The 19,959-nt window shown below is 47.6% G+C and overlaps 1 protein-coding gene across 3 annotated transcripts in view; it reads right to left on the reverse strand.

The window, feature by feature from the left end:
- Positions 1 to 19,959, reverse strand: part of erg (ETS transcription factor ERG) — a 311,232-nt gene that overhangs the window by 152,328 nt on the left and 138,945 nt on the right. For all 3 annotated transcript variants that reach the window (XM_038801502.1, XM_038801499.1, XM_038801501.1), the window contains exon 2: positions 17,879 to 17,981. In XM_038801502.1, coding sequence (XP_038657430.1) covers positions 17,879 to 17,935 — 57 coding nt within the window. In that variant the 5' untranslated portion in view covers positions 17,936 to 17,981. The remainder of the gene's footprint in view (positions 1 to 17,878; positions 17,982 to 19,959) is intronic.

Here is a 19,959-nt window from a genome sequence, read left to right on the forward strand (position 1 = left end):
AAAGAGTAATATTGAAGTGCCCATTAAGATGTGTGAAAAAAAATCCAAGACTCTGAAACTGCATCAAAGGCAGAGGATGCTATAACAACCTCATAAAAGAACCAGTCATTCTGCTGAACAGTTGTGTCAAAACAATTAGTATTCAAATAGTTTTTTGGACTTCAGCCAAGCATTCATAATGTTCACAGCTTTCAAAGAATTATTGCAATTACAAGAGCCTTTAATTGAAAGAACAGGTGGTGCCCTGTCCATTTCAAAGCAGATTACCTAGTCAATGGAGGCGAGAACAGTTTAGATTTAGTTTTAGTTTTAAAAAGCTTGGAACCTTTTTCACAGAGCTGTCGGTACATTATTATTCCAGCCTCAAACATGACAAAGTGGTTTAGCCACACAGTTTTCTACATTGTTGAATGCATTATTTCACTTTGTTCAATGTAAAAAGTACTGTAATGAATGTCAACACTTAAACGACGGTGACCAAAGTAATGCTTGAGTTACCTGTGCAGGAGAGGGACCTAAATTGAAATTTGTATTAAAACACATCTACATTACACTGAACATCTAACTGTGATATTTCAATGCGTAAAAACATTGTACACTTACCTTCCAGAATGTTTCAGATTTGTCAGCAGGCTTTCCCCCAGTGGTGACAAACAAAGGTGCATTTTTTAGGGTTTCCAAAATCTGCACCTGCTCATGAAAATAGTGCATGGGAAGAAATACGGTTTTCCTGTCATCCTCACAATTGAGATCCCGACCTTGAAAAAGGTATGTGTGCATTTTATACTCAAAGCCTTCCAACCCATGAAAATGTGATGTGAAAATAGGCTGGAATTGGGAAGAAGATAGTTTTCAAGCAAAATGAATGAAGCCCAGACTTTCACAGTGTTGAGACATTTCTGGACCCATTCTATTACAATCATTCATTGGGAGCCTGGTAGATCCCAGGAGCATGGTAGCATAGTGTTAGCACAATTGCTTCACAGCTCCAGGGCCCCAGGTACGATTCCCAGCTTGGGTCACTGTCTGCGCGGAGTCTGCACGTTCTCCCCAGGTGTGCGTGGGATTCCTCCGGGTGCTCCGGTTTCCCCCCACAGTCCAAAGATGTGCAGGTTAGGTGGATTGGTCATGCGAAATTGTCTTTAGTGTCCAAAATTGCCCTCAGTGTTGGGTGGGGTTGCTGGGTTATGGGGATAGGTGTTGGCTTGGGTCAGGTGCCCTTTCCAAGAGCTGGTGCAGACTCGATGGGCCGAATGGCCTCCTTCTACACTGTAAATTCTATGATTCTATGAGCGTGATCTCCCAGCTTTCACCAACCACGCTGCGCCACGGCGAGTTACGTTTCCGTCTGGAAGCTCGCGCACTTAGTCTCAGGGGGATCCAATTCTGGGATTTTGCCTCCATGTCTGCAACTCATTTTCCACTAGCATGGGTAAGGATGCAGGGAGAAATCCCACACTCTGCATTCCTGACCTGGCCAGCTCCATTGTGGACATTGCTTCTCCAAGCTCTCCACAATTGACATGGAGGCAGGCCAGCTTCTCCATGACTCATGGTTCACAGCCCTTTTGTGGAGACAAGAACCATAGAATAGATTCAGAAACCTTTTGAAAGATAAGTTCAAAAGGTTTTACTGTGCGCCTGGGCACTACTCATAGACCCTCATATCGCCAATGTCAACGCATGTCCCACAGCTACTCCCCATGGCCCTTCATACTCTTCTTGCCAACTCAAGGGCAATCTGTGCTCATTCATCCAGCACAATGTGCAGAACCAATCACCTGTATGATAACAATGGCAAGTGTGGAACTGCTGAGAAAAATCTTTGAGAATGAACTACTATTCCTACAACTGCATATGTCAAGAATGTGAAGTATCAACAACAGAGGCTTCAAACACTTCACACTTCTACATTGTGTCCAAATAAATACTCTGAGTCATTGATAAAAGAGTTCACAGAAATAACGACTTATTACAACCACTTAAAAAAGACAATCAAGCAATGTCAACAACTCACTTCACTGGTAACGATAAATTCCCTGCTGAGCTAATAAGCACAATTTAACGGCCTCATCACGGCCAACTTGTTGTTGCAACCTGGCCATTGAATCTTGCGAGAGGCCTCTCGTGAGATTTGCGATGCTCAAAACGCCTTGAGAGGTTCAATCGAACCTCGTGGAGCATCGCGATCTGGATCTCACCCCATTGGTGAGCTACAGATCAACATATTTAAATGAGCCATTAGAGTAAGGCTGACTGGCCAGCTCTAATGTACAGATTTGCCAAAAACTAATCCTGCCCATTGTGGATGGGATTCCCCTTGCAACATCTTGCGATATTGTGTTGAATCTCACGAGGCATTGCGAGCCAGGTAAATCCTGGGAGCATGATCACCCAGCTTTCACCAATCATGCTGCACCACGGCGAACTACTTTTCCATCTGGAAGCTGGCACCCTTAGTCTCAGGAACGGGGAAAGTGTGGGCTAGACCTGGGAGAAACTCCCCAAAGCCCAAAAAAGGACTAAGTGTGGGTGTATACCGATATGGATCTCACGTAAAAAGCCAGTGGATAACAACCCACCAAACCTGCCCAAAATTACACTTAGGGCTGGATTCGTCCGCTGCGGGCGAGACACAGACAATGGAGAAGTCCATTGACCTCAGGCGGGATTTTCCGATCTCTGGCCGTTAGAAACGTTTTGGTTAAATCGCACCCATGTCTTTAGCAGTCTGGACTCTCAATGAAACATGCATACTGAGGAGAGGTGGAAATCCAAGTAACTAGACCTTTTTTCCTAATTATTTATCTGGTCTGTCCCTACCTAATCTATTAACTGTAATTTTAACCTAATTGAACTTGCTTTATCTTTTTTAACCTTTTCCTACAATTAACCAAATTTTTTACTTTTTTCTTGGTTCATTGCATCCATTTTAGAGGTAGCATCAGATTTCTCAGTGAAAATTATTTTCTGATTGGTTGTGATTTCAGCCAATCGCCAGCTCTGACACTGAGTGGCATCTTGAATGTAAAAAGATCAATTTCTGATGAGTGTTTGCACGTCAACAGTAAAGTGGTTTGACAAGGAAATAAACTTCTCTCTGGTTCTGAAGAGTTGAGGAAAGTATCCAGCTCCATACAAAGAATTCTTTGGTAGCAGAGAACTATAGTATTGCTGAAAAAAGAAGTTCTGTCAAATCTTTTCATCTTGTACTGATCAGGACAATCGCAAGAATACCAATGTCAGGGGAAATTTTATACTGCATGAGAAGTGGGTGCTGATTGGTTCGCCAGTGGACTCTGATTATTAAAGGCGTTGCCATGGAGAATGCACCAGTTGATGGTGACTGACGCTTAACTACCAAATATTTTTTATGTGAATCAGCATTTGCCAAGCCTGTGCTAAGTTAGCTCTTCCATAGTTACTTTGAAATAGATATATGTAACAGACAGGGTTGGCAACTCTGGTTGGCCGCATCCTTGGAGGTTTTATCACATGATTGGCTGTTTGCAACTGCACCGCCCCCATGCTCTCATCATTGGTTGCCTAATATGATTATCTTTGTGGTACATCATCTTCCACAACAATCAGAAATCGGATGGACTCTTCATCATCTGATTGGATAATTCTTGACTGTCAGACAAAGAATTGTTCTGCCCATCTCAATGCTTTTATTATTAATAAATGAAAATTAGATCATCATAGAATCTCCCAGTTCAGAAGGAGGCCATTGGGCCCATCGGGTCGGCACCAACCCTCCCCCGAAAGAGCACCCTACCTGGGCCCAATTCCCCGCCCGATCCCTGTAACCCCACTTAACCTTTGGACACTTTGGTGTAGTTTATCATGGTCAATCCACCTAACCTGCATATCTTTGGACTGTGGTAGGAAACCGGTGTACCCGGAGGAAACCCACATAGACAAGGGAAGAAAATGCAACTCCACACAAACAGTCACCCAAGGCCGGAATTGAACCCAAGCCCCTGGTGCTGTGAGGCAGCAGTGTGAACCACTGTGCCACCATGCCAGCCCCCTCCCTTGCCCTTCTAGTTGAAAGAGGTTACAGGTTTGGAAGGTGTTATCGAAGTAGCCATGGTGAATTGCTGCAGTGTACCTTGTATGTTGTACACACTGTTGCCACTGAACATTGGTGGTGGAGGCGGTCAATCTTTAAGATGGTGAATAGGGTGCCAATCAAGGTGCTTGCTTTGTTCTCGATTTTTGAGTGTTGTTGGAGCTGCAGTAATCCAGGCTAGTGGAGAGTATTCCATTAAACTCCTGACTTGCTCCTTGTAGATGGTGGAAAGGATTTGGAGAGTCAGGAGGTGAGTTACTTGCCATAGAATTCATAACCTCTGATCTTGGCAACCTTACCAGAGAGCTGCCAATCTTTCCATGTCACTGGAGTCTGCCGAGCCATTGGGAGGTGAGAGTTCCTCTCATTGACAGCTGCAGGGGCATCCTGAGTATATTTGTGAAAATGTCCGAGATGGAGTAATATGGAGGTGAGGGGGAAGGGAGCTAAGGGAGGTGGGGTGGGAGGGGGGTTTAGACCTTCGGGAGACTGCCCCACTGTTGGCAAAGGGCAGCCCTAAAGACCATACTATTGGGGGTAATTGGCTTGATAACAAGCCTGATTAATCCTTGACTATGTATTTAAATATGGTGGTAATTTATACATCCCCGACGTCCAATATTATGGGCGTGAGTTCAGGGATGGGTGGGACGGTAGTGGTACTTGTCCTACTTTACATGCACCCCCATGGGAAACACACCCACCAAAGGCACATAAAACCAGCCCGTTAGCCTATTTTACGACTAAAATGGTAAATTTGAAATGAAAAATGAAAATCGCTTATTGTCACGAGTAGGCTTCAATGAAGTTACTGTGAAAAGCCCCTAGTCGCCACATTCTGGCGCCTGTCCGGGGAGGCTGGTACGGGAATCGAACCGTGCTGCTGGCCTGCTTGGTCTGCTTTAAAAGCCAGCGAATTAGCTGAGTGAGCTAAACCAGCCCCTTTTGGTTTCATTTGGTTTCATTGTTTGGTTTCTTTGTTTGGTACCATTGTTTGGTAATTTGGTTTCATTATTAAGTGAAAGAAGAGACAAAGATTGTCAAATCTTTGACAAAGACAAAGAGACAAAGTTGTAGTCATGAGCAACTATTTAGAATAACAGTGTAAAGTGATTAAATTGATTTAGATGTGCTCAGTATGGGTAGTACCAGGGATGTGGGCTGGTTAGATTCCCCAAACAATGAGCTATGGCTAACTAGTTTAATTGCTCAGGGAGTAGGGAAAGAAATTCTTGACTTTCTCCTAAATCTTTCTCCTGTGATTTTGGCGTCTTTTTTAAAGTCACTGGCGGTTTGTTTGTGAATGTACCTTTTCCAGTGAATGTGGGCAGCAAGGTAGCACAGTGGGTAGCACTGTTGTTTGACAGCTCCAGGGACCCAGGTTCGATTCCTGCTTGGGTCCCTGTCTGTGCGGAGTCTGCACGTTCTCCCCGTGTCTGCGTGGGTTTCCTACGGGTGCTCTGGTTTCCTCCCACAAGTCCCGAAAGACGTGCTTGGTTGGTGAATTGGACATTCTGAATTCTCCCTCTGTGTACTGGAATGTGGCAACTAGGGAATTTTCACAGTAACTTCATTGCAGTGTTAATGTAAGCCTACTTGTGACACTAATAAAGATTATTATTGCTTTTCCTCACCTTTTCAAATATCTGTAATAATTACAAAATTATTGTCAAGACACATTTGATAATAACATATATTAAAATCTTAATTACTTTCTCAATACTATTATATTCAGTGCTCCTAAAATTCTGTATCTAGCATTTTTTTCTAGTATGCCATTCTATTTCTTTTTAAACACTAAACTTTGAAGACACAATGCCCAAAGGGATAAATAGAAACAAGAAAATAAGCTGTGGTGTTCTAGTGTGTAACGCCACTGTGTGGTACGACCTAGGCTTGCACCCAGGATTTTCTTGGGCTGACTATGTAACCTTGCTGCGAACACCACACAGTACTTCACAGTCAATTAATCGTTTTTGAAGGACATGGCAGAATGTTGACTGGTAGGAGACACAGGTGCAGGCGTTTGTGGGGAGTGAATCACCTGAAAGCGATGTCAGATTGGGATCTTGACATCATCCTGCCCACTTTCACGCTTTATCTGGGCAAGTTTGCAAGCAAGCAGTAAGTCATTTTAAATGCACATTGGAAATTAGTTCCGTTTTAACCAAGCATTCTAGCTTTACCAGCCAGCTAGTTCCCAAAACGCAACTGGTTAGGGTCACTGAAGTGAGTGAATGGTGGGGAGTGCCTCTTTAGTGGTCCAACATGATGTTCTGAATGGCCTCTTTCTGCACTGTAACTTTTCTATGATTCTATGGGACCTCTGATGAATAGGATGGAGGCTTGCAACACCAACACTTAAAGAGCCAAAGCAAAGCCACCATCTTTGACAGATGGGAACCTGACAGACCTTCCTGCTGCGTGTGGATCAGCTGAGATTCCGTAGGCAAATGAGTGAGCTAATTCACATTAAGCAAGATCCTACAAATTAGAAAATATATAAATGATTTCATCTCTTTTTATGGTGTCAATGAGTGGACAATGTTGCCCTGGACAACCGAACTTTTGATTTACCTTTGAATGGTGCCAAGGGGTTTTTAACACCAATCTTAGCAGACAGATGGGACCTGAGCTAAACATCTTAATTGAAAGATGGCAGCTCCAATAATGCAGCATTCCTTCAGTATGATACTGAAATGTAAGCCTAGAATAGGTGCTCAAGTGCCCTGCGAGTGGGCTGAATTTTCACGCCCGAATCTTCACGCAAATGCGGCTGGGGAGACTGCCCAGATCTTCAGGTTTTTGTTCCTGGGAGTGTGGGGAGGAGGATCAGGTAATTCCAGGATTCAGGCCTGTTGCCCTGGAAATAATTCGGAGGCAACCACAGGGCCTGCTGTGTGCTTAGGTAGACTTTTTAAAGACCTGTCTCCATGCCGACTCACCCAGTATTGACCACAGGCAGAGCTCAGGAGCCATGTGAAACTAACTTCAATAAATTTGTGTCTATGGCAGTCTTCACTTTTTAAAAAACACTATCATTCATTAAAACCCATTTGATACATTTAAATTCCTACATGTGTGATCATGATAGCTTTTGGAATCATTCGTACAGCACTAATTATGTAACAATACCCTTCTGACTCGTGTCAACAGACATCTGATAAAATTTTCAAGCAGCCACAACAAGCTGTTTTTTTTCAAAACTTTAAAGTATTTTAATGACTTGACAACTTGGCAATTAAGCTTATCGACTTTTTGAACACATTGATGTTGAACCCTAACGATCCAAAAGGGTATCTATCCTCTCCAAAATGGGCAACTGTCCTCTAACAACAGGCAACTCACTTCTCCTAAAGAGTACCTGAACCTCTTAAAAAGGGTACTCTACTGCTACAGATATCTCCAAAAGCTTTGGACATTTTGCGCAAATGTCTTAAAACACATAATTTATGTTTTTGACATCCGAATTCTGAAAGTTTAATCTGTTTGAAGCCAGCTGCACTTTTACACGTGCAGCTGCCTCTGTGAACCATTATTTGCAAACTACTACCTGCAAATCTAGCAGCTTCAAACTGAGCATTCATGAGGTGCTGTTGGCCACTAGAAGCCGCAGAATTATATTCAACCACAATCTGTAACCTCATGGTTTGGCATATCCAACACCCTACCATTACCATCAATCCAGGGACCAAACTTGCATCAATTAGATGTAGGAAAGAGCACCCAGGAGTGGCATCAGGAACTCCGAAAAACAAGGTGCCATTCAAAGCTTTGAAGCCCTGAATGCTGGTGGTTAATTAAACAAATAGCTGGAAGCAGCCTCACAATCATCCCCATGCTCAATGATGGGGTAACCCAGCACATTAGTGCAAAAGATAATGCTGAAGTTTCAGCCAGAAGTGCTGGGTGGATGGTCCATCTCAGCCTGTCCCTACAGTCTCCAGCATTTCAGAAGCCAGTCTTCAGACAATTTGATTCACTTCTCCTGATATCAAGAAACGGCTGATTGCACTGGACACAACAAAAGAAGTACCTCTAACCAATCTGTTCCAGTGCAGCTACAACACTACCCAACAATATTAAAGATATCATTGACAGTGTTATCACACGGCATGTGGTCACCAACAACCTGGTCACTGATAGTCTGCTCCAGGGGCGAGTGTGAGTGCCTGCACTTGATATCGAGGCAAAATTTGACAGAATGTGTCATCAAGGAGCCTGAATAATATTGATGTCAGTGGGAATCAAGGGAAAGCTCTCCACTAACTTGAAAAAGCCCTTGCACAAAGGAAGATGGTTGTTATTGTTGGAGGCCAATCATCCAAACTCCAAGACATCACTGCAGGAGTTCATCAGGCTAATGTACTTGGATCAACCATCTTCAGCTGCTTCATCAAAGACCATCCATTAAGACTTCAGGAAGTTAACACCATCCAGGATAAAGCAGCCCATTGACTGTCACCCAATCCACTACCTTAAACATTCACTTCATGTACTTTTACAGTACCCACTCCCCCCACTGGGAGGAATTTCCGTCCTGCTCTAATCAATGGATTTTGTAATGGTTCACCTCCAATGGGACAGGGCCATGAAACTCCACCCCATGTCTGTAATGGGTATAATCTACACAATGTACTGGAGAAACACACCAAGGCTTCTTCTGCAGCATCTTCTAAACCCAAGACCTCAGGCACTAAGAAGGACAAGGTTAGCCGGCACATGGGAACGCCATCAACTGCAAGTTCCCCTTCAAGCCCACACCATCCTGACTCGGAAATATATCACCGTTCCTTTATTTTCACTGGGTTAAGATGCTGGAACCCCCTCACAAACAGCACCGTGGGTGTTATCTATATCACATGGACTGCAACAGCTCAAGAAGGTGGTTCACCACCACCTTCTGAAGGGCAATCAGGAATGGGTAACAAATGCTAGCCTTGCTCGAGATGTCCCATAATTGAAGCAGAAAAAGAGGAGAGAAAACAGATTGAGGAAAGGAGTAGGAGCTCCTTGAGGGGAGGAGTTGAAGGCTCGGTAATTTAATGCAAAAATAAATTCTAAAATGTTGAAAAGAGAAACAGGGTGGAGCTGCCTTTTTACCTCTGGGCCTTGCGTTTGCTTCCATGTTAGATTGATGGATGAAACACCTGAAGGCTGTATCTCACATTAAATGAGTTGAAGCAGGTTCCACCCATTTCCTGATGGGCACAGGGCCACAGCACAAAACTAACCAGAAATAGGCACATTCTTATCTTATTTATGAAGCTAATAATGATGGGGACGTTCCCCTGAGATTGGGTTTAAGGACAATCGGGAGAAATTCCCCTGCATTGACTGCAGCAGAATCAGAAACGTATTCTTCAAGAGGAAACCGATCTCTATTGTTGGGGCAGTGCTAAAAGGGAACATTTTACAAATTATTGTACCAAACAATACTGACACTTCTAAGGGTGACACCAAGCATAATATAAGGAATCATCTTTTTTTCTTCCATCATGAACACCCCTTGACTTGAGGGTGAAAGGTAAAAAATTAAAATCACATTTTTAGATGTGGGCTATACTTTGTGACTGGCACTTTTCTTCTACAAACTCTGTTATAAAATTACTCAGCACTTTTTTGAATGCAACTATTAATCTGTTTATTTTGATCCACTAAGAGTGTGTTGGTATTCTTCTCCGCAGGAGCTACCTTTTGTAAACCTGCTCTATTGTACGTTCCTCACACCTTTTAATGTTTCCCTTTCTCCGCTATCCCTTTCTAAAATAATTTATTGACCTTGGTTCCATCCCCAAACCTTCCTCAGCATCAAATACATTTTTTACCACTCCCGTTTAATGCTTTCTGGGGTGGTATTAAATATGGGCCCTCTCATTACCATCTTCCCAAACTGGGGAAATAATGTGTCAACATTTATCCACCGTTATCTGGTGGACCTGTCGGGTCACCCTTAACTTTCTGAGCCTTAGTGAGGAAAGATTTCTCTTCATTGCTGTAAATAAGTTATTCCAGGTAATATTCTGGTTGAGCTATGTAATGTACAGGGTACTTCGGGATAGTGGAGTTTCCCTTCCCACCATTCGAAGGATCGCATCCCAACTGAAACTGCCTGACCTGGACTCATCCCATTCTCCAACAAGCATTAATGGGCTGAATGTGGGAATTCCACCACATGAGGAAGGAGGTCCCGCCTTAGAGAGCTGTCGGCTAATCACAGATCTATACTGCAGCGCCAGAAGCTGCAGTGGTTGGAAGCGGAACTCCATAAAATCCACAGCTCCTAAATCCCGGGAGTACATGGCAAGGTGAGTTTTCGGGGTCTCAGTGTGGGGATGGAAGGGAAGAACTGGTGGGGGGGGGGTTTGTGGTGGGGAATTGGGGTGTCAGGAAGGAGGCCGGATGAGAGAGGGAGGTCCAACGGCCAGCAGACCTTAAGTGAAGGGGGGTGAGGAGGGTTGCATTGAAGTTAGGAGGGGGCCTCTGATGGAGATGCAACCCGCACCCCCCCCCCCCCCCGAGCTTAAACCCAATCATTTTGAGACTTCCCCCCACATCCGGGAAATCCTCCCACCAACCTGAAAATTGAGGCTGAATGAGAAATGGCCATTAACCAGTCAATAATTGGCCACTTAAGGTCCTCAACTGGAGAACGGGCAAGTGACCCATGTGAGGCCTCCTCCTTCCAGTGTAAAAGTGCTGAGAAGTCAGGGTGGACGGAAAGCTCATTCGTACTATTTCACACTTCCCTAGTTTAAAAACGTGTTGGCGGGGAACCTGAAATAGCACTAGTTAGACCTCCATCTCCCCCACCCTTCCCCCATTGCCTCTCCCGACATCCCAATCTCCGATTACCCCCTCCTCAAGTCCTAGCCTACATTCCCTTCGCTGACACCCAAAGAAACGCACCTTTCTGTGCACCCCTGGGATTTAAGCTCCATGGACTGCATGAAGTTCCACTTCTGTCCACTGCAGCCTCTGGTGCTGCAGTCACTGCCGTGCTCCAGATTAGCCGACAGCTCTCAAAGGCTGGACTTCCTCCCGGGTGAGGGGTAAAAATCCTGCCTATGGGAGTAATGCTTGTTGGAGTGTGAAATGGATACACGCTCGGTTGTGTTAACAGGGATGTGTTCCCCACCCACTCTTCAAATGGTGGGATGGGAAACCCTACCATCTCAAATGTTCGGGCCTATGTCCTGATGGTTTGTCCACCTTAAGCCTGAGATACTTTTAGGTGCAAGTACTATTTCTCTTTGGTAGAATTTTGTTCACAAATATTCCTTATAGTGCCTTGGGATTAGAGACAGTATAAACAATGCATGTTGTTGTTGAATAATAATCTCCACTGATAGTGGTACACCTACTTCTGTTGTTTCTACAATTCCAATTTATTCATCTCCTCTGGAAAACCGAAGCAAAGTACTTATTTTGTATCTTCTCTTCCCGCACTGAATGATGCACTAAGGCAGACTTTCATAAGATTCCATGATTAGTAATTCCTGGAACAGGTTGCTAGTCTGTCACTAGGTGCTTGTAGATTGAGAGGGGCCACTCCACATGAAGCCTGACTGACCAGGAGTCTCTCTCACTCTTACTGCCAGCTATTGGCACGTTTGGAAGGATTTGCAGGTGGGCACTCAACCTATCTGACCTCGTTATGAACACATGTCCCTTGGCCATCAAGTCCTGGGATGGGACTCGAACCTGGAGCTTTTGGTTTTGAGGCAGGGATACTACCCACTACACCACAAGACTACCTGTCGTGCATCCATTTGCATAATGAAGGAGAAAGATTGCTGGTTCTGGAAATGTGAAGTAAAAACAAAAAAGCGCTGGATTTAAACACCATCGCGTTTTACGATGGCGTGAACAGACCACTGCCAGGAATAATTCTGGCCCCTACAGGGGGCCAGCATGGCACTGGAAGGGTTCATGCCCCTCCAGCTGCCGATCCCGGCGCAAACTGTGCGCCGTGGGATCCGCGCATGCGCAATGGCGTTGGTGCCAACGCACACATGCATAGTGGCGCCGGCGCCGGCGCCAACGCGCGCATGCACAGTGGCCTCCTTCAACGCACTGGCCCCGCGCAACATGGCACAGGAGTACAGAGGCCGGCACGTAGGAAAAGATGCCGGGGAACAGAGAGGCCAGCCCGCTGATTGGTGGGCCCCGATCTGCGGAGAATCGCATGCCGGCGGTGTGGCCCGGTCACGGTGATTCTCCGGCCCCGGGCTGAGAGAATCCCGCCCCATGTGTGGCTGGACCACCTAGCCTGCAAAGTGTTCCCGTCATGTTCTATTTCTATTACTTATTTGGTACCTCTGCTATTCCTTCGCCCTCCACTACAAGCTTACCTCATTAATCTCTTACCATCTCTGCCTTTGCTTGACTACCCCTTAATACTAAAATAACTATCTTATTGTTCTTACCGTCCTGGGTGTATTTTTGAAATTTACTTTTTAAATTCTTGATGGATATTGCAGTTTTTCTATATTCTTTACACTTTGAACTTCTCTCTACTTTATTATTTGCCCTGCAGGAGGTTAATGTATTTTATTATTAGGTTTTGAATTTAATGTCCTTATTCATCAATAAAACCCGACCTTCAGTCGAGAGAGCCCTTTATTTGCCCTATTGGGTAATATAATTTTCTAACCATAATTTTAAAGGGGCAGAAGGCAGTTTATGCCGGTATTTGTTTAAAATTCGTTGAAGGTTAGCTTGAGAATGTGGCCAAAAATGCATACAGCATCCTGGGCTTTTTAAATCGCTGACTCGGAAGTCATAGTGAACCTCTATCAAAGACTAATTTAGCCTCATCTGGAGTATTGTGTCCAATTCTGAGCACCACACTTCAGGAAGGATGTGTGTGGTGATCCAGCACTGTATATGTGTGTGCCTGTATTAGGGGATGTACAGCAGTACCTGTATTACAGGTTTGTCGGTAAGCCCCTGCCGGCTAGCTCCGCCCACAGGGAGCAGTATAAATATTCATGAGTTCTCCTGAGCTGCCATTCTACCAGCTGCAGTCGAAGGATAACATCTCACGGTAATAAAGCCTCTCTTGTACCGGTTCGAGTCTTTGTGTGCAATTGTTAGCGCATCAATTTATTACCGTGGGATTTTCCGCATCATGGACATCAGAATTAAACCCGACCGCTTGCAGCTGGATCCGCAATCGCCGAACGCCAGAAAAGACTTTAACCACTGGCTGGCTTGCTTCGAGGCCTACATCACCTCAGCGGACCCTAGACCATCGGAAGCTCAGAAAATTTAACTCCTCTACTCAAGGTTGAGCTCCAGCGTGTTCCCGCTGATATAGGACGCGCCGAACTATGCACGCGCCATGGAACTCCTCAAAGAAAATTACGTCCAGTCGACGAACACTCTGTTTGCGAGGCATGTACTCGCCATTGAGGACTTCTGGCGGGCCCTTATCCCTCTAGTACAGGACTGTGACTGTCAGGCCGTCACGGCCACGGAACATTCCAATCTCCTCATGTGAGATGCTTTTGTGACGGGTATTTCATCGGACACCATCCGGCAACGACTGCTGGAAGGGGCCACGCTCGATCTAGCGGCGACAAAGACTTTAGTGCTCTCTATGACGGTCACTTCCCGTGACGTACAATCCTACCACGCCCGCCGCCCGGCCCACCCATCCTACCCCTCGTGGACCCCGCAACCGACCCCCCCCCCCCACCGACTGGGGCCGCTCCCGCACAGTATGCCTCGGTGCTCGCCACACCGCGCTCTCTGGGGGTCCCCGCTGCTACTTCTGCGGCCAGCAGAAGCAGCCCCACCAGCACTGCCCGGCCCGCGCCACGACCTGTAAATCCTGTGGCAAGAAAGGCCACTTTGCAGTGTTGTGTCGGGCCCGCACAGTTGCCGCTATCGCGCCCGACCTCTCCCCCTTTCCTCAGCCGATCGTGCAATAGGACCCGCCGTCCGCTGCTTCCGGGGCCACGTGCGACCAGTGGGCGCCACCATCTTCTCCCCCCAGGTCCACTTGCGGTCAGTGGGCGCCGCCATCTATCGCCGCCCCCGCAATGTACGCACCGTGGGTGCCGCCATCTTCCTCCACCGGGTCCACGTGCGGCCAGTGGGCGCCGCCATCTTCCCCGCCCCCACAACGTGCACTGCATGGGCGCCGCCATCTTCTTCCCCGCAGGTACTTCAGACGCCGCTATTTTGTCCTCCCCTCGGGACTGGACTACGGGACCTGGGTCGCTGCCGCTTCTCGTCGGACTCTTCAGACTCTTCGGACGATCGCCCGCTCGCTACTCGCCTCCATGACGCTCGACCAATCCTGTCTTCGCAACCTGGCTACCGCTTCAACGACGGTGCTCATCAACGGCCACGCGACCTACTGCCTACTCGACTCTGGGAGCACGGATAGCTTCATCCATCCGGACACGGTAAGGCGCTGCTCCCTCGCGGCCCATCCCGCCAACCAGTGGATCTCCCTGGCCTCCAGATCCCACTCTGTACCGATCCGGGGTTTCTGTCTGTTCAAACTCACCGTACAAGGCGTTGAATTCAGTGGTTTCAGCCTGTAAGTTCTCCCCAACCTCTGTGCGACACTTTTGCTGGGCCTGGATTTCCAATGTAACCTCCAGAGCCTCACCCTCAAATTCGGCGGACCCCTACCCCCACTCACCATTTGTGGCCTCACGACCCTCAAGGTTGACCCTCCCTCCCTCTTTGCCAATCAGATTGCAAGCCCGTCGCCACCAGGAGCAGATGGTACAGCACCCCGGACAAGACCTTCATCAGGTCCGAAGGGTCGGGAGGGTATTATCGAGGCCAGCAACAGCCCCTGGAGAGCCCAAGTGGTGGTGGTTAAAACTGGGGAGAAACACAGGATGGTCGTGGACTACAGCCAGACCATCAACCGGTACACGCAGCTCAACGCGTACCCCCTCCCTCGCATATCTGATATGGTCAATCAGATTGCATAGTACCGGGTCTTCTCAACAATTGACCTGAAATCCGCCTACCACCAGCTCCCTTTCCGTAAATCGGACCGTCCCTACACTACCTTCGAGGCAGACGGTCGACTCTATCAATTTCTTAGGGTTCCCTTCGGCGTCATTAACGGGGTCTCGGTATTTCAAAGAGAAATGGACTGAATGGTTGACTGGTACGGACTGCGGGCCACGTTTCCGTACTTAGACAATGTCAACATCTGCGGCCACGAACAGCAGGACCATGACGCCAACCTTGCCAAATTTCTCCACACCGCATCTCGCCTCAACCTCACTTATAACAAGGAGAAGTGCGTGTTCAGCACAGACCGCTTAGCCATCCTCGGCTACGTAGTCCAAAGCGGACTACTGGGGCCCGATCCCAACTGCATGCTCCCCCTCATGGAGCTTCCCTTCCCCCACTGCCCCAAGGCTCTCAAACGATGCCTGGGGTTCTTTTCTTACTATGCCCAGTAGGTCCCACAATACGCAGACAAGGTCCACCCATTGATCCAGTCCACGCAATTTCCCCTCACGGCCGAGGCACAACAGGCCTTCGCCCGTATTCGCTCAGACATAGCCAAGGCCGGGATGCATGCAGTAGACGAGACACTGCCCTTCCAAGTAGAGAGCGACGCTTCAGATATCGCCCTTGCTGCCACTCTAAACCAGGCAGGCAGACCCGTGACATTCTTTTCCCCTACCCGCCATGCCTCCGAAATTCGACATTCGTCTGTTGAAAAGGAGGCCCAGGCTATCGTTGAGGTGTTGTGGCACTGGAGGCATTACCTGATCAGCAGGAGGTTCACTCTCCTCACTGACCAACGGTCGGTAGCCTTCATGTTTAACAACAGGCAGCGGGGCAAGATCAAAAACGATAGAATCTTGCGGTGGAGAATCGAACTCGCCACCTATAATTACGAGATCTTGTATCTCCCCGGCAAGCTCAACGAGCCCCCAGACGCCTTCTCCCAAGGTACATGTGCCCGCGCACAAGTAGACCAGCTTCGTGCCCTGCACGATAGCCTTTGCCATCCGGGGGTCACTCGGTTGTACCACCTAGTCAAAGGCCGCAATCTGCCCTACTCCGTCGAGGAAGTACGGACAGTCACCAGGGACTGCCAGGTCTCTGTGGAGTGCAAGCCGCACTTCTACCGGCCAGACCGCGCGCGCCTGGTGAAAACGTCCCGCCCCTTTGAGCGCCTCAGCGTGGATTTCAAAGGACCCCTCCCCTCCACCGACCGCAACACCTACATCCTTAGTGTGGTCGATGTATTCTCTAGGTTCCCCTTCGCCATCCCATGCCCGGATATGACGTCTGCCACTGACATCAAGGCCTTCGATTCCATATTCGCTCTGTTCGGTTTCCCCAACTACATCCACAGCGACAGGGGATCCTCATTCATGAGTGATGAGCTGCGTCAGTTCCTGCTCAGCAGGGGTATTGCCTCCAGCAGGACGACCAGCTACAACCCCCGGGGAAACGGACAGGTAGAGAGGGAGAACAGGACGGTTTGGAGGGCCGTCCAGCTGGCCCTACGGTCCAGGAACCTCCCAGCTGCTCGCTGGCAGCAGGTCCTCCCTGATGCATTCCACTCCATTCGGTCACTGCTGTGCACCGCGACTAACAACATACCCCATGAGCGTGTTTTTACCTTCTCTAGGAAGTCTACATCCGGGGTGTCGCTCCCGACTTGGCTCGCTGCTCCAGGGCCCAGTCCTCCTGTGTAGGCATGTCGGATTCCACAAGGCGGACCCTCTGGTGGACAGGGTACGCCCGCTCCACGTAAACCCCCAGTATGCCTACGTAGAGTTCCCCGATGGCCGCCAGGATACAGTCTCGCTCAGGGACCTGGCTCCCTCGGGTGCCGATCCCACTCCCACACACCTCCCCACCCATGCGCCACTCTCCCCTTCCCCGGCGCCCCCAGCATCAGCCCCACCAGGTCCATCCCTCATTCCCCTGCCCACACTAGAGGACATGGAAGATTTTGGTACGCTCCCGGAGTCGCCCAGCCACTGGCCAGCACCAACACCGCCACCACCGATGCCGTCGACGCCAACACCGCCTGTGCAGACGTCGCCACCACTGCTGCGTCGCTCTCAACGAACCGTCAGACCACCGGTCAGACTCAACCTATGACGGGCACCGGGTTGCAAGATGGACACTTGATTTTTTTCCCCCTCCCCTCTGTAAATAAATCATGGATTATGTATATAGTTTCACGTCACCCCCGCCGGACTCATTCTTAACAGGGGGTGAATGTGGTTTTCCACCACTGGATATATGTGTGTGCCTGTATTAGTGGATGTACAGCAGTACCTGCATTACAGGTTTGTCGGTAAGCCCCTGCCGGCTAGCTCCGCCCACAGGGAGCAGTATAAATATTCATGAGTTCTCCTGAGCTGCCATTCTACCAGCTGCAGTCGAAGGATAACATCTCACGGCAATAAAGCCTCTCTTGTACCGGTTCGAGTCTTTGTGCGCAATTGTTAGCGCATCAATGTGACAGTATTGGAAAGGGTGTAGAAAAATTTTTAAAGAATGGTTGCAGGTTGTGGGGTTACAGGGACAGGGTGAGGGAGCACAACAGGTTGAGTAGCTCTTGAAGAGAACCAGCATGGACATGATTGTTGAATGGCCTCCTTCTCGAATATAACCACTCTCTGATTCTTTGTGCAATGAATTCAATGGAAAAGAAACAGTAAGCTGAAGATTGCTTGCTGATTGTTAATGATCCCATCTTGTGTCATCAGCAAAGGCCACTTTTACATGCTTGTTATATACACACATTCCGAGCAGTGTTACTTTGAAACTATTAAACAGGAGTCTGACCTGTTGTTGCCGTGTTGAAGGCGGGTTTTTTCCAACAGCAGGTGTCATGGTCAACATCGACAGCCTGGGCTTTCCATTCAGTTGATGTGTGATGATGTCCTCACTGAAAGATAAAATTTTTGTTGACAGTCACTGCACGATTACTGCAACTTGATCCTCAATCAACATCTTACCTATTCTGCAGCTACGTGTGGCGATGGTGGGGGCAACGTTCCAGAATAATTTAAATCCCCCGCCCCATGACCTTCCAGAAAGATGGCACACAGATGACCCACTGGCATTTGGACATCTGGGCCACATGCAATCACCTCTTTTCTGATTTTGGACTGGGTATAAAGTTAAAGGAGAAAGAGGTTGCATTTGGAGAGCACCTTCCTGGGGGTGGAACAGTGGCGCAGTGGTTAGCCTGCCGCCTCAGGGTGCCGAGGACCCAGGTTCGATTCTGACCTCAGGTCACTGTCTGTGTCTAGCGTGGGTCTCACCCCCACAACCCAAAGATGTCCAGGGTAGTGGATTGGCCACGCTAAATTGAAAAATGAAATGAAAATGAAAATCGCTTATTGTCACGAGTAGGCTTCAATGAAGTTACTGTGAAAAGCCCCTAGTCGCCACATTCCGGCGCCTGTCCGGGGAGGCTGGTACGGGAATTGCCCCTTCATTGGAAAAAAAAATTGGGTACTACAAATTTATAAAAAAACAATTGAAGAGCACCTTCACAACCTCAACCTTCACAATGGTGCTCTGGTAGCTATTGCCCTGACAAAATATTTAAGAGGGCCTCTCCATTTTGAGGAGCTCTCTCTTCCTTTCACCTGCATTGGCAGACTGTCACTCTCCCATTGCTGGAGGGCCTCCTAATTGCCTGGCAGGATCAGGAGCCTTCCCACCATCCTAAATTGGAGGTGAGTGCACCCTCTGACCATTCTTTGGAAAATCATGTCGGCTGACTATTTCTGACACGTAACACAGAGCTTTAGGGAGGCAATGCATAGTGGTATTGTCACTAGATTAGTAATCCAGAGACCATGGGCAGGATCTGTGGATCCCGGTTCACGTCCCACCATGGCAGATGGTGAAATTTGAATTTTTTAAATGTCTAATTATAACAATGAAACCATTGTCGATTGTCATTTTAAAAAACCATCTGGTTCACTAATATCCTTTAGGGAAGGAAATCTGCCATCCTTACTTGGTCTGGCCTACATGTGACTCCAGACCCACAGCAATTTGATTCTGAAAAGTCCTCTAAAATGGAGAGCAGTTAGAGAAGGGTGGGAAATTAGGGATGGGCAATAAATGCTCGCCCAGCTAGAATGCCCACATTCTATAAGGTAATTTTTAAAAACTGAAGCACAGGGAGGTAAGTTGAGATTTCAACGCTCCCATCTTAAAGTGGCATTTGGACATCTGGGCCACATGAAATCATCCCTTGTTCTGAGTTTGGACTGGGCATAAGGTTAAAGGAGGAATAACTCGTATTTGAAGAGCACCTTCACAAGCTTAAAGACATCCCATTCATTGCAGCCAGAGGCAATCTGCATATAGATAGGTCTAGCAAACAACATAAATGATCAGATAACCTGTTTTAGTATATTGGTTGAGGCATGGATAGATTGATCACAACCTTCTGCCTCTTTTTTTAACAGTGATTAGGGTCGTTTGCATCTGTTTGAGTGTTTAATGCCCTCACTGGAAGATGGAAAGTGAGCATTTCCTCATTGATGTGCCAGCCCAGAAATGCTGGCTGAATCTATAACTACTGACTCAAAAGGGAGGAGTGCTACCATAGTGCAAAGGGTGACGCCGAGCAGTAAATCTCTTCTGAACACTAAATTCGGCCTATCGGTCGTGCTCAGGAGAGATAAACCTTGGCTGATTTTTCCCTCTCTAACTCATAGGCCTGAAGCCAGTTAAACCACTCCAAACCATTTTCCCAGCAACAGCAACAGCTTGGGAGCTTCCTGGTCCCCATGATCTCACTTACTGCTGTAACCAGCTGAACCATTAGGCGAGGGGCAGGTATTCAACAGGTCAAAGGTCAAATTCTGCTCCTATCTAACAGCACTTTAACAAAAAAGTGA

This window comes from Scyliorhinus canicula, chromosome 7, assembly GCF_902713615.1.
Source record: "Scyliorhinus canicula chromosome 7, sScyCan1.1, whole genome shotgun sequence".
NCBI lineage: Eukaryota > Metazoa > Chordata > Chondrichthyes > Carcharhiniformes > Scyliorhinidae > Scyliorhinus > Scyliorhinus canicula.